The sequence below is a fragment of the Cavia porcellus genome, unplaced genomic scaffold (assembly GCF_034190915.1).
Source record: "Cavia porcellus strain 051 isolate PalLab524CR breed Dunkin Hartley unplaced genomic scaffold, mCavPor4.1 scaffold_3, whole genome shotgun sequence".
Classification (NCBI taxonomy): domain Eukaryota; kingdom Metazoa; phylum Chordata; class Mammalia; order Rodentia; family Caviidae; genus Cavia; species Cavia porcellus.
Genome location: NW_026947486.1, coordinates 49,866,104 through 49,880,311, shown reverse-complemented (window position 1 = coordinate 49,880,311; position 14,208 = coordinate 49,866,104). Strand labels below are relative to the sequence as shown.

General features: G+C 34.5%; 1 protein-coding gene across 4 annotated transcripts in view; it reads right to left on the bottom strand.

Moving 5' to 3' along the window:
- LOC134475471 (uncharacterized) overlaps window positions 1–2,595 on the bottom strand; it is a 100,252-nt gene extending 97,657 nt beyond the window's left edge. For 2 of the 4 annotated variants that reach the window (XM_063246149.1, XM_063246148.1), the window contains exons 1-2: window positions 1,841–2,595; window positions 11–116 (exon numbers count right to left, since the gene is read on the bottom strand). In XM_063246149.1, coding sequence (XP_063102219.1) covers window positions 11–116; window positions 1,841–1,916 — 182 coding nt within the window. In that variant the 5' untranslated portion in view covers window positions 1,917–2,595. The remainder of the gene's footprint in view (window positions 1–10; window positions 117–1,840) is intronic. The other 2 variants (XM_063246150.1, XM_063246147.1) reach the window with 2 other exon arrangements.
- Window positions 2,596–14,208: the final 11,613 nt, after the last annotated feature.

The following is a 14,208-nucleotide window of genomic DNA, read 5'->3' as shown; positions in this document are numbered from 1 at the left end:
AACCACTTACTTGCAAAAAGGCTCCCCATCTTTGCATGCACAAACAATATTCTCTGGACAGAAGTCTGTTACATTTCCAGGACAGTCATCAAAGTTGGCCACAGATGTACAATTGGCTGTAAATTTAAAAATTAAAAATATTTCCTCAATAAGATAGGACATATGTTTCAAACTTGCATACTGTACATGTCAAAAGTATTGCTTTGATAAAAATTGTTTACATTTTTAAAATTCTTAAAAGAGATAAAAATAATGTGGTATTCTGCTATGTTCAAATATCATTATCAAGCAATATGCTTCAAAATTCAAGAAGAATATATGGACATGTTTCCTTTCCATTATTTGTACTTGATTTTTGCAGCATAACTTTTTAAAAAGTCAATATGTAGCATTATGACCGAAAGAATGTCTAATTTTTGAAGTAAAATTCTTTTGGATTAAACTTGAATTTCAACTTCTGGCTACAGAAAGGAAAAACAATACACCGAAGGACAGTGTCATCATGTATAATGGTTTGTTAAGATAGTTCTAGTTTATACTTGTTATCCAGGAAATTTATTCATGGCATACTTCACTCCCAAGGAGCACTGACTTAGATAGTAGATTAGTCACCCTAATAGTAGCCCTTGGGGGTAGCAGGCACTTTAGTCCTAACACTTAATGATTTTGGGGAGGGGGTTATTTCCAAGATAACTATGAAGAGCTATTCTGCCATTGATACAACTGTACAATACCCTCCCCAATATGAACTGAGAAAATTTTTCTATGTTGTAAAATCAATGAGAAAGAAAAATTTCTGTAAGTGACAGATATAGACAGACACTATAATTCCATGAACATGTGAATTATTTTGAGCCTCTGCTAGCCTAAATACAAAGTAAAACTTTCATCAAATGACATTTTAGATTGTTTGAATCCCAAGCTTTCAAATATCTGAGTATCTGGTATTGAAGGTGACAGACAAGAAACAGAAATGTCTTCAGGGCTATAGTAACCAGAAGGAAGCCATTTGCACTTTGTAGAGCATGTTCTTTCTTAAGGTTAAATATGAAACACTGATTTGCTAAATAAACATATTGCCAAAATGAATAAAAGAATAACATCAGAAACAATGGAGCTTATATGTAAAATCATTTAAAAACTTTAGTCACTTTTTAATATGAAAAAAACTTCAGCTCAGCAAAATGCTGCATTGCTCATCTAATTACCCAACATTACAAAGATCCTTCACCAATATGATTGGTTTCAAATGGCATCATTTAGGGAATTTTAATGTTTATCAACAATGTTTATTGTTTTAATGTTTATCAACAGATAAAGTTTAGAAAAAAGAATTGTACTTTTTGGCTTGGCAAAAATTTTAGGTTCTGTTTCATAGACAGATGTGATTTTATCAATTTTAGTTAGCTATCTCTTTTTTAGGGATTCACATGATTTTTATTATATCAAGTAAATACATATTTGTATTGACCATATTGAAAATTGAAACTTTTCTAAAAAACTGCAATGTTTATACAGTTTGAGAACAAATTATTAAATATAAGTAGCCCAAAACATTCACTATATCAACTAAAGTAAAAATTTTACAAGTTCATCAAATTTGTTATATTTCATGTTTGTTTCAAAGACAAAAATGTTAGCTTCAAGAGAAAAAAAAACCATTCCAGAAATAAACTCATTTTAAAAATCAGATACTTTCAGGTTTGTAAATTTTTAACAAAACCTTCGCTAGTTCTTTAAGTTTGGCTACTTCTTCAGCATTTCTTCCCTCTCTAGTTTGAATCTAATTAAGTCTTAATATATTCAATCTCTAGAAATAAATTAATTAAAATTTTCTTACGTTGTATGCAGCATACAGTTAGAAAACAGCAGCAGATGAACAGAATTCGAGTCAGTAAAAACATGCAATCCACCATTCTGAGAGGAAGGCAGAAACCTAAGCAATCCTGACAGTTGAACTTAAAGACTCCTGTAATTATGAGGCAGAGATTGTAAGCAGTTTATATAAGAGATAAGTGAGCATGGGTTTTGAACTTTTCCCTCTAGCCTGTGTCAATTAATATTCAACATTTTTGGTAGTAAACTTGTTGATTTCTCACATCTACACTTCTGATATATAGAACATATGTGATTTACCTATTTATATACTACTTAAATTTATTCATAGCTATGTGTTAATTTCCTGGAACTATTTATCCATCTTTGTACTAGGTTTCATAATTATTTATTATTTGTCAAAGGAAAACTTTTCTTTGGAACACTTTGCCATGAATGCAGTTTTCAACGCTGTTCAACATCAGAGATCTTTGACCTTACAACTACTTTACAGCTAAGCAATAATCTAAGTGCAATATTATTATGACTGCTGAACAAAATGGATGAAACCTTAAGTTAAAAAAATAAGAAGGAAATGAGAAAAGAAACAGAAGAAGAGTTTCCAGGATGAGAAAATGTAGAAAAATGTTAGGTAGAGCAAATAGAGATTAATCCAGTTGGGACACCAAACCTTGATTAGGGTATTCTCTATCTGTATCTCCTCTGAAGAACACAATTATCAGGATGTTAGTTCATAATGAGGCATGTTAAAGAATACAGATTGCTCATAAAGCATTTTAAATGTACTTGAGCATTTGATTACTATATATATATATATATATATATATATATATATATATTATCTGAAATCTGTACGGTGACCAGCATACTATAGATGCTTGGTTAAGCAAATTCCTATGAACTTATTGCAGCTTGATTCAGGTATTTGTCATGTGTCCAGAGTTCAGAAGTAACATTTATATAAGGCAATCACTTCTATATACCATACACATGCACACACAGAAAAACACACACATATTTCCTTAAGTGTTCTTAGGTTCAAGGAGAAGAAACATTTTTAAGATTAATCTGATAGTGTTTTTTTTTTGTTTGTTTTTGCCCACATATTTTTGCTAACTGCTACTTACTTTGTCACATTCCTATGAAAGACACCTAGATTTCCACATTAAAACAAAACCAAACTGACAAAGTTAGATACCTATAATTGTCTCATAGCATTCCATGTTTATTCATGATAATCATATCTTTTCACCAGCTAGCTAGCTAGATACCATTTTTCTGCCATGTTCACTATATTGGTAACTTTATGAGGGAAGTTACAATGCTGACTGTGCACACCAGTGTATCTCTAAAGCATAAAACGATATCAGTATGTGATGGATGATCCCCCAGATAGCCTTGATTGACCCGTTGTCTTCTTCCTCTTCTTGCCTGTGGTCCCCTAAATAACATCAAAGGCATGGGAAATGCAATATTACAAGATAAGGAGGAATTTACTTAAACAGAATGGACCTTGCTCTTGCCACTCCTGAAGAGTGTAACTAACACCTTGCATCCAGGACAGCCAAGGCTTTGTTATCCTGTCCCTTACAAGCAGAATGTCCTTTTTTAAAATTTTTTTTTACTTTATTTGTTAATATTAAGAAGAAAAGGTAAAACAAATTTTCACAACAAAATAATGAAAAAGTAACAATTGTTGATAAATTACACATCATTATCTTTAGTCATTCAAGTACAAAATATGGGCATAAAAATTTCTTCAATCAATATTGGCACAACCTTTCCTATTCAGTGAACTAAGCGACACTATAACTTGCATTTTTTTTCTTTTCCCTTCTATTCTTTCTCTTTTCCCCTATCTTAGTTTCTTTTTTTTTATTGAACAGATTCCTCCCATTTCACAGTGACTATTGTATATTTTGAACCTTATGGTTTCACATATGTCACTGTGGTGTGATGTTTTTTCAATCCTTCTGGAAAGATACACAGAAGGGAAATACCTGAGTTGAATGGGACCTCTAATCCTAATTTTTTGAGGAATTTCCAGACTGATTTCCACAATGTTTGTACTAGTCTACTCTCTAACCAACAGTTGTAAAGGGTTTCTTTTTCCCTACAGATCCAGCAGCATTTTTTTATTGGTTGATTTTTTAAAAATTAAATAATTTTTTAATGAATAAGGGAGAGGATGAGATAAAAGGGGGCATAACAACATAACAATACAGGTTAACGCATGACACTTTCAGCAACCTAGTGCTTCACCACCAAATAACCTGACTTAATAGTAGTAACCATAGTGTCTTTTTCTTTGAAATATTTGAATATAACTTCATATGCTATAGCATCAAACATATCAAAACTGTGTAACACCATTCAAGTGGATGAAAGCATTGTAGAGTATTTAGAACCAGCTAACAGAAAAAATGATCAATGGTTTCAATATTATCTCTTTGCCTATAACAATTTTTGTTTATACTACCACATACGATAAAATCCAGCAACTTACAACACGATAAAATCAATGGAGACAGAAGAACCATAGTTTGGTGCGGCTTTAAGACAAGATGGTATTAAATCGGCACTAGCTGTTATTATGTCTTATTTTCTTCAAAGTAGCTGTTCATTGCATCACCGGCCATAATATCAAACAGCCCAGAATACAGCCATTAATGAGTGAAATTAATGAGTGAAATTAATGAGTGAAATTAATGAGTGAAAATTTTATGAGGCCTCAAGGCCATATAATGGGGAATCATGGTTATAACATATTTTTATATATTTGATTCATTTCCTACACTGGGGAAACTATTTGGAGTTCACAGATGCGAGTTTGATTTAGTTCACTTATGAGTATGGTTTCAAGCTGTGCCCATTTATTGATAAATACCTCAATGTGTTCCTTCTTTATAGCTGAGTAGTACTCCATTGTATAGAAGTACCACAACTTTTTTATCCATAGGTAGACGGACATTTGGGTTGTTTCCATGATCTGGCAATTACAAATTGTGCTGCTATAAACATAGGTGCGCATATATCACTTTGGTATGATGCTTTCAGTTCTTCTGGGAAGATGCCTAGTAGTGGAATAGCTGGAACAAATGGGACTTCCAATCCCAGCTTTTCGAGAAATCTCCAGACTGACCTCCACAAAGGTTGTACCAGTCTACACTCCCACCAACAGTGTAGGAGAGTTCTTTTTTCCCCACAGCCTCTCCAGCACTTGTTGTTGGTTTTCTTGATCCTGGCCATCCTTTCAGGAGTGAGATGGAATCTCAGTGGGGTTTTAATTTGCATTTCCCTAATAACCAATGATGATGAACATTTTTTCATGTATTTATTTGCCATTTGTATTTCTTCCTCTGAGAAGTGTGTATTCATCTCAGATGCCCATTTTTGGATTGGGTCTTTGAAATTCGAGGGTCTGATTTTTTTTTTATTCTTTATATATTTTGGACAAAAGTCCTTTGTCTGAGAGGGAGTTCACTAAGATTTTTTCCCAGTTTGTGGGTTTTCTTTTCACTATGCTGGAGATTTTATTGACTTACAGAAACTTTTTAATAAGAGGTAGTCCCAGTTATTGATTCTGGAAAGTATTTCCTGTGCAGTTTGAGTCCTATTCATGAATCCTCTACCTACCCCTATGTCTTCAAGGTTTCTACCTAATTTGTCTTCCAATAGATTTAGTGTTTCTGTTTTAATATTCAGATCTTTAATCCATTTAGATTTTAATTTAGTACATGTTGATAGGGTTGGGTCGAGTTTTAGTTTTTGGCAAATGTAGAGCCAGTTTTTCCAACACCATTTAATAAAGAGACTGTCGTTCTTCCAGTGAACCTGCTTGGCTCCTTTATCGAAGATAAGGTGGTTGACTGTGTTTGTAGTTGTGGTTGTATCTTCTAATCTATTCCATTGATCCTCTGCTCTGTTTTGATTCCAGTACCATGTTGATTTTACTACTGTTGCTTTGTAGTATAACTTCAAGTCAGGGATTGTGAAGCCTCCTGACTTGCCTTTGTTGCTTAAAATTGCCTTTGATATTCTAGGTCTCTTCTGGTTCCAGATGAACCTTAGGAGTGATTTCTCTAGATCTATAAGGTATGTTGATGGTATTTTTATTGGGATTGCATTGAATCTGTATAACAGTTTTGGGAGAATGGCCATTTTCACAATATTTATTCTTCCTATCCATGAACATGGGATGTCTTTCCATTTTCTGAGATCATCTTCAATTTCTTCCTTCAATGTATTTTCATTTTCCCTGCATAGGTCTTTCACTTCTTTCATGAGAGTAATTCCTAAATATTTCATTTTTTTGGTTGCTACTGTGAACAGTGTGGCTTCTCTTACTTTTCTCTCTGTGATTTTGTTGTTAGTGTATAAGAATGCTATCGATTTCTGAGTATTGATTTTGCACCCAGCTGCATTACTGAATTTATTTATTATATCTAAGAGTCTTTCAATAGAGTTAGGGGGTCTTCTATGTAGAGTATCATGTCATCTGCAAATAATGACAATTTAACTTCTTCTTTTCCTATCTTTACCACTTTACTTTTCTCTCTTGTCTAATTACTCTGGCTAGTACTTCCAGGACTATATTAAATAGGAGAGGTGATAAAGGACATCGTTGTCTTGTGCCTGATTTTAAATTAAAGGCTTTCGATTTTTGGCCATTTAGTATGATACTGGCTGTTGGTTTGTCATAGATAGCCTTTATTATGTTGAGGTAAAGACCATCTATTCTAATTTTCTGTAGAGTTCTTATCATGAATGAATGTTGTACCTTATCCAAGACTTTTTCTGCATCTATGGAAATGATCATGTGATTCTTACTTTTGACTTTATTGATATGGTGGATTACATTTATTGATTTACGTATGTTGAACCATCCCTGCATGCCTGGAATGAATCCCACTTGGTCATGGTGTATAATCTTCTTGATGATTTGCTGCATCCTATTTGCCAATATTTTATTGATGATTTTTGCATCTGTATTCATTAGGGAGATTGGTCTGTAGTTCTCTTTTTCGGTTGGGTCTTTCCCAGGTTTTGGTACTAGAGTAATATTTGCTTCCAGGAATGACTAGAGAAGAATTGCTTCCCTTTCATTTTCATTGAAGAGTTTGAGGAGTGTCAGCATTAGGTCCTCTTTGTATTTCTTGTAGAATTCTGCAGTAAATCCGTCTGGGCCTGGGCTCTTGTTTGTAGGTAAGGAATTAATTACATGTACAATTTCATTGATAGAGATTGGGTTATTCAGCAGTTTTACATCCTCTTGATCTAGCTTTGGGACTTCATATGTTTCTAAGAATCTGTCTATTCTGTGTTAGCAAACCTTTGAGAGTAGTGGTTTTCGAAATAGGGGTTGATGATCTTCTGTATTTCTATTGAGTCTGTAGTGACGTCACCTTTTTCATTTCTTATTGCATGGATTTGAGCTCTTTCTTCCCTTCTTTTAATAAGGTTGGCTAGAGGCTTATCAATTTATTCTTTCAAAGAACCAACTTTTTGATTCATTGATTCTTTGGATTGTTTTCTTAGTCTCTATTGCGTTGATTTCTGCTCTGATTTTTATAATTTCCTCTCTTCTTTTGGCTTTGGGCTTGACTTGCTCTTCTTTTTCTAGTTCTTTGATGTGTAGCATCATGTTATTTATTTGCATTGGTTCTGTTTTCCTGATGTGGGAGCTCAGTGCAATAAATTTTCCTCTGAGGACGGCTTTCATTGCATCCCATAGATTCTGGTAAGTTGTATCTGTATTTTCATTTCTTTGTAGGTAGTGCTTAATTTCTTTTTTAATTTCTTCTGTGACCCACTGATTACTCAGGAGTGTGTTATTCAGTTTCCATGTGTTTGTGGGATTTTTGCAGTATCTTTAATCGTTAATTACTAATTTCATGGCGCTATGGTCTGATAGCATGCAAGGAATAATTTCAACACTTTTGCATTTATTTAAATATGTTCTGTGAATTAATATATGGTCTATTTTAGAGAATGAACCATGTACTACTGAGAAGAATGTGTATACTGTTGTTGGGTGGAATACTCTGTATATATCTATTAAGTCCATTTGTTCACAGGTGCAATTCAGTTCTTTTATTTCTTTGTTGATTTTCTTTTTGGTTGATCTGTCCATTGGTGTCAATGGTGTGTTACGGTCTCCTGTCAGAATTGCATTACTGATGATTTGGTTTTTCATTTCTGTTAGTACTTGTTTTATATAACTGGGTGCTCTGGAGTTTGGTGCATATATATTTAAGATAGTTATATCTTCCTCTTGGAGTTTTCCCCTAACCAGTATGTAGTGACCTTCTTTACCCTTTCTAATCATCATTGGCTTGAAGTTGACTTTGTCTGCAAACAGAATAGCTACCCCAGCTTTTTTGGGGGGCTTCCTGTTGCATGGAATGTTGTTTTCCATCCTTTGACTTTGAGTCTGTGAGTATCCTTTTGAGTTAAGTGGGTTTCTTGTAAACAGCATATGGTTGGATTTTGTTTCTTGATCCATTCTGCCAGTCTGTTTCTTTTAATTGGTGAATTGAGACCATTTACATTAATAGTAATAACTGTTATAAACTGGTTTATTGTTGACATATTATCTTTCTGGCATTGCATGTTTATCTTTCTGCTCTGTTCAACTGTCTGCTTTGTTTAGTGGTTTTTCCCTAAATGTATCTAGGCTGTCTTTCAGTATTCTTTGCAGGGTTGGCTTGGTGATCATGAAGTTTTTCAGCTGATCTTTGTCATGGAAGTATCGTATTTCTCCATCAAATTTGAAGGACAGTTTTGCAGGGTAGGACAAATTTGAAGAACAGTTTTGCCTAGGTTGAAAATCATTTTCCTTTAGGATCTGAAATACATCACTCCATGTTCGCCTTGACTTTATTGTTTGTCCTGAGAAGTCTGCTGTAATTCTGATAAGTTTTTCTTTATAGGTGATCTGTCTTTTCTCTCTGACAGCCTTTAATATTCTATTCTTTTGTTCAATTTCTGAGATGGTCATTATTATATGTCTGGGTGTAGATTTATTTTGGTTGTGACTATTTGGAGATCTATATACTTCACTGATCTTGATATCAGCTTCCAATGTCATGTTTGGAAAATTTTCAGCTATTACTTCTCTAAATATCCTCTTGACATCCTTTATGTTGTCTCCTTCTTTTTCATTAATCCCTATCATTCTTATGTTATTTTTCTTTGCATTGTCTTGCAGTTGCTGAATTGTTATTTCCTGATTTCTTGTTATTTTTAAAAGATCTTTTCTTTCCTGTTCACTTGTTGCAATCTTGTCATCGAGGTCTGAAATTCTATCTTCACATTCATTGAGGTGGTTTTTACAACTTTCAATGGAGTTTTTGATTTCCTGTATATCTCTTTGCATCTGTTTTATGTATTCTGTTTGCTTCCTATACTGTTCATCCAGGGATTCTATCCTTCTGTTTAGTTCCTCTAATTTTTTAACTGCCTGTTCTTTAGCTATGTTTAGCTTCATTTCTTTTATCATTTCTTTTATCAATTCTTTTATCAATTCTTCTTTCATCTGAGAGAATATTTCTAGTTTCAATTCCTTCAAGGCTTCCCATATTTGCTTATTTATTTCAGTTACCATTGTTTCAGGTATTTCAGTCATGTGGCATGTATTTTCTTCTATGCACATGGCTCCTGGACTTTTTTGGGATGGGCTGGATATTTGAGATTGCATTTTAGACATTTGTTTTGTCATTTTCCTGTATTTGGAAGCTTCAAGTGTTGTTCCCGGTGTGGGAGAGAGATCCACCAGCCTGGGATGGGGTACCCTGCAATGGTCCCACTCACTGGACCCAGCAGGGAACTATGGCCTGCACCATTTTGAAAGAGGCACTGCAGTACCCAGTGCTGATTCTGGAGTGTTATGATGTGAAATCTAGCAATATTATTAATCTTTGTTCAGAAGGATTTTAATCTAATAAGTTTTGTTAGCTCTCAACATAAATGAATATATGGATAGATGTGTACATGTCTAAGTGTATAGGATTGATAGCCATATTACTTAGATTTTGTTGGATAGTTGAACAGAATGATTTGCAGTCTCCCCGGTTGAATTCCCATTTGTATGTTCTACTTTTGTATCTTGAACAATTATTTGTGGGGGGAAAATATGTATACATCAACTAGTGATTTACTATTGTTTATTTCTTTTCTTTGGAAGTATACACTATTTCTGCCCATTTTCTATTCTGTTTTATCTTTCTCTAAAAAAATGATGCACATTAGTTTATGTTTAAAGAGTCTACTATGAAACTAAAAGTGTTATTCATTGTGAAACAATTCCTCAAAGCCCAAGAAAACTACCAATGGCCTGCACCTTTCATCTCAGGTCCTGGAGAGGTGGAAGGATGAAAGTAACATGCTGTAGCTCAGTCTGAGCAATGTAGCAAGGACCACATCTCAAACAAACAAACAAAAAACTTTAGAGTGATATCTCCACTACTTTTACCCCACTTATTCTTTGAAATTTTGAAATTTTGCCCAGTGAATCATATTGTCTTTATATTTCAAATCCAAGGAAAACTGCCTTTTGGTGTTCTGCACCTGTGGAATAAGTGTGGTAAAATTAGTGGTGTATGTGATATTTTAATACATGTATACACTATGGAATGATTAAATCAATTAACATGTTTATCACCTCATGTATGCCATTTTTGTGTTGTATGAACAATTAAAATCATTTTCAAGCATATTATACATCATTAATTTATAGTCACCATATTGTGGAATACAGATCTAGAATTTATTTGTTCTATTTTAACCAAAATTTTGTATCTTTTAAGCAACATCTTTTAGAGTTTAAAATATGTGGAAGGTGGTTAGGTGGATAAAGTAACCCCACTCACTCCACCATGGAATGCATAACTTGATACAGCAACCAAGACAGTTACCATAAGAATCATTAAGATTTAAGAGAAAGGGAGTCTAGAAGAGTCAGGGAATCCCATCCCAGCCTGATGGAACTCTCTCTTTTGCCTGGGGGCCAGGCTGTGGCTTCCTGTCAGGATCAGTGAGTTGAGAGGAGGCAGGGAATCCCACCCCAGCCTGGCAGAACTTTCTCCCTCACCTGGGGACCAGGGTACAGCTTCCTGTCAGGATCAGTGAGTTGAGCGGAGGCAGAGAATCCCATCCCAGCCTGGCAAAACTATCTTCCTTGCCTGGGGCCAGGCCATGGCTTCCTGTCCGAGCAGAGGCAGGGAATCCTGCCCCACCCTGGTGGAATTCTCTCCCTCACTTGGAACAACAATTGAAGCTCAAAAATATAAGAAAATGACAAAACAAAAGACCAAAATGCAATTTCAAACATCCAGGCAACCAGAGGAAAGCCCAGGAGCCATGTGCATAGAAGAAAATACATATCACACACCTGAAATAATAGTAACTCAAATAAAGAAGCAACTCTGGGAAGCCTTAAAGGAATTAAAACTAGAACTAATCTCTCAGGTAACAGAAGAAATGATAAAAGAAATGAAGGAGATGCTGAACATATTGAAAGATGACACAGTTAAAAAATTAGAGGAACTAAACAAAAAGACAGAATCTCTGGATGAACAATATAAGAAACAAACAGAATATATAAATCAGATGCAAAGAGATACACAGGAAATCAAAAACTCCACTGAAAGTTGTAAAAACCACCTCAATGAATGTGAAGATAGAATTTCAGACCTTGAAGACAAGACTGCAGTCAGTGAACAGGAAAGGAAAGATCTTTTAAAAATAACAAGAAATCAGGAAATTACAATTCAACACCTACAAGATGATGCAAAGAGGAACATGATAAGGTTGATAGGGATAAATGAAAAAGGGGACAACATAAAGGACGTCAAGAGGATATTTAGAGAAGTAATAGCTGAAAATTTCCCAAACATGAGAATGGAAACTGATATCAAGATCAGTGAAGCATATAGAACTCCAAATAGCCATAACCAAAATAAAACTACAGCCAGACACATAATAATGGCCATGCCAGAAATCGAACAAAAGAATAGAATATTAAAACCTGTCAGAGAGAAAAGACGGATCACCTATAAAGGAAAACCTATCAGAATCACAGCAGACTTCTCAGCACAAACAATAAAGTCAAGGAGAGCATGGAGTGAAGTATTTCAGATCCTAAAGGAAAATTAATTCCAACCTAGACTGCAAAACTGTCCTTCAAAATCGATGGAGAAATAAGATACTTCCATGACAAAGAACAGCTGAAAAACTACATGATCACCAAGCCAACCCTGGAAAGAATACTGAAAGACAGGGTAGATACATTTAGGAAAAAACCCTTAAACAAAGCACACAATTAAACAGAACAGAAAGATAAAGATGCAACAGCAGAAAGAGGACATGTAACAATAAACCACTATATAACAGTTATATCCATTAATGTAAATGGTCTCAATGAACCAATTAAAAGAAGCAGACTGGCAGAATGGATCAAGAAACAATATCCAACCATATGTTGCCTACAAGAAACCCATCTAACCCAAAAGGATACTCACAGACTGAAAGTCAAAGAGTGGAAAACAATACTTCATGCAACAGGAGCCCCCCCCCTCCCAAAAAAAGCAGGGGTGGATACTCTGTTTGCAGACAATGTGAACTTCAAGCCAATAATGATCAGAAGGGATAAAGAAGGTCACTACATACTGGTTACGGGCAAACTTCAAGAGGAAGAGATAACTAGCTTAAATATATATGCACCAAATTCCAAAGCACCCAGTTATATAAAACAAGTAATATCAGAAATGAAAAACCAAATTAGCAGTAATACAAGTATAACAGTAGATTTTAACACACCATTGACACCAATGGACAGATCAACCAGACAGAAAATTAGCAAAGAAATAAAAGAACTGAATCACACCTGAGAACAAATGGACTTAATAGACATACACAGATTATTCCAACCAACAACAACACAGTACACATTCTCCTCAGCAGTACATGGGTCATTATCTAAAATAGACCATGTATTAATTCACAGAACATATTTAAATAAATGAAAATGGTTGAAATTATCCCTTGCATGCTATCGGACTAAAGCGCTATGAAATTAGAAATTAACGATAAAACACACTGAAAAATTCCCACAAACACATGGAAACTGAATAACACACTCCTGAGTAATCAGTGGGTCACAGAGGAAATTAAGAAAGAAATTAAACAATACCTACAAACAAATAAAAACACAAATACAACTTATCGGAGTCTGTGGGATGTAATGAAAGCTGTCCTCAGAGGGAAATTTTTTGCACTGAGTTCACACATCAAGAAAACAGAATGAATACAAATAAATAACTTGATGCTACACCTCAAACATCTAGAAAAAGAAGAGCAAGTCAAGGCCAATGCCAAAAGAAGAGAGGAAATAATAAAAATCAGAGCAGAAATCAATGCAATAGAGACTAAGAAAACAATACAAAGAATCAATGAATCAAAGAATTGGTTCTTTGAAAGAATAAATAAAATTGATAAGCCCCTAGCCAACCTTATTTAAAAAAAGAGAAGACAAAGCTCAAATTCATGGAATAAGGAATGAAAAAGGTGAAATCACTATAGACCCAACAGATATACAGAAGATCATCAACACCTATATCAAAAACCTCTACTCTCAAAGGTTAGATAACACAGAAGAAATAGACAGGTTTCTAGAAGCATAGGAAGTACCAAAGCTAGGTCAAGAAGAAGTAAAACTGCTGAAGAACCCAATTTCTATTCATGAAATTGAAAATGTAATTAAGGGGCTGGGGATTTAGCTCAGCGGCATAAGCACCTGCCTTGCAAGCAGGTGGTCATGAGTTCGATCTCTGGTACCGATAAAAATGAAAAAGACAAAAAATAAAAAAAGAAAATGTAATTAAGTCATTACCTACAAAGAAGAGCCCAAGCCCAATGGATTCACTGAAGAATTCTACAAGAAATACAAAGAGGACCTAATGCTGACACTCCTCAAACTCTTCAATGAAATTGAAAGGGAAGCAATCCTTCCTAAGTCATTCCTGGAAGCAAATATTACTCTAGTACCAAAACCTGAGAAAGACCCAACTGAAAAAGAGAACTACAGACCAATCTCCCTAATGAACACAGATGCAAAGATCCTCAATAAAATATTGGCAAAAAGGATGCAGCAAGTCATCAAGAAGATTATACACCATGACCAAGTGGGATTCATTCCAGGTTTGCAGGGATGGTTCAATATACATAAATCAATAAATGTAATCCACCATATCAATAGAGTCAAAAGTAAGAATCACGTGATCATTTATATAGATACAGAAAAGGCATTTGATAAGGTACAACATTCATTTATGATAAGAACCTTACAGAAAACTGGAATAGATAGATGGTCTT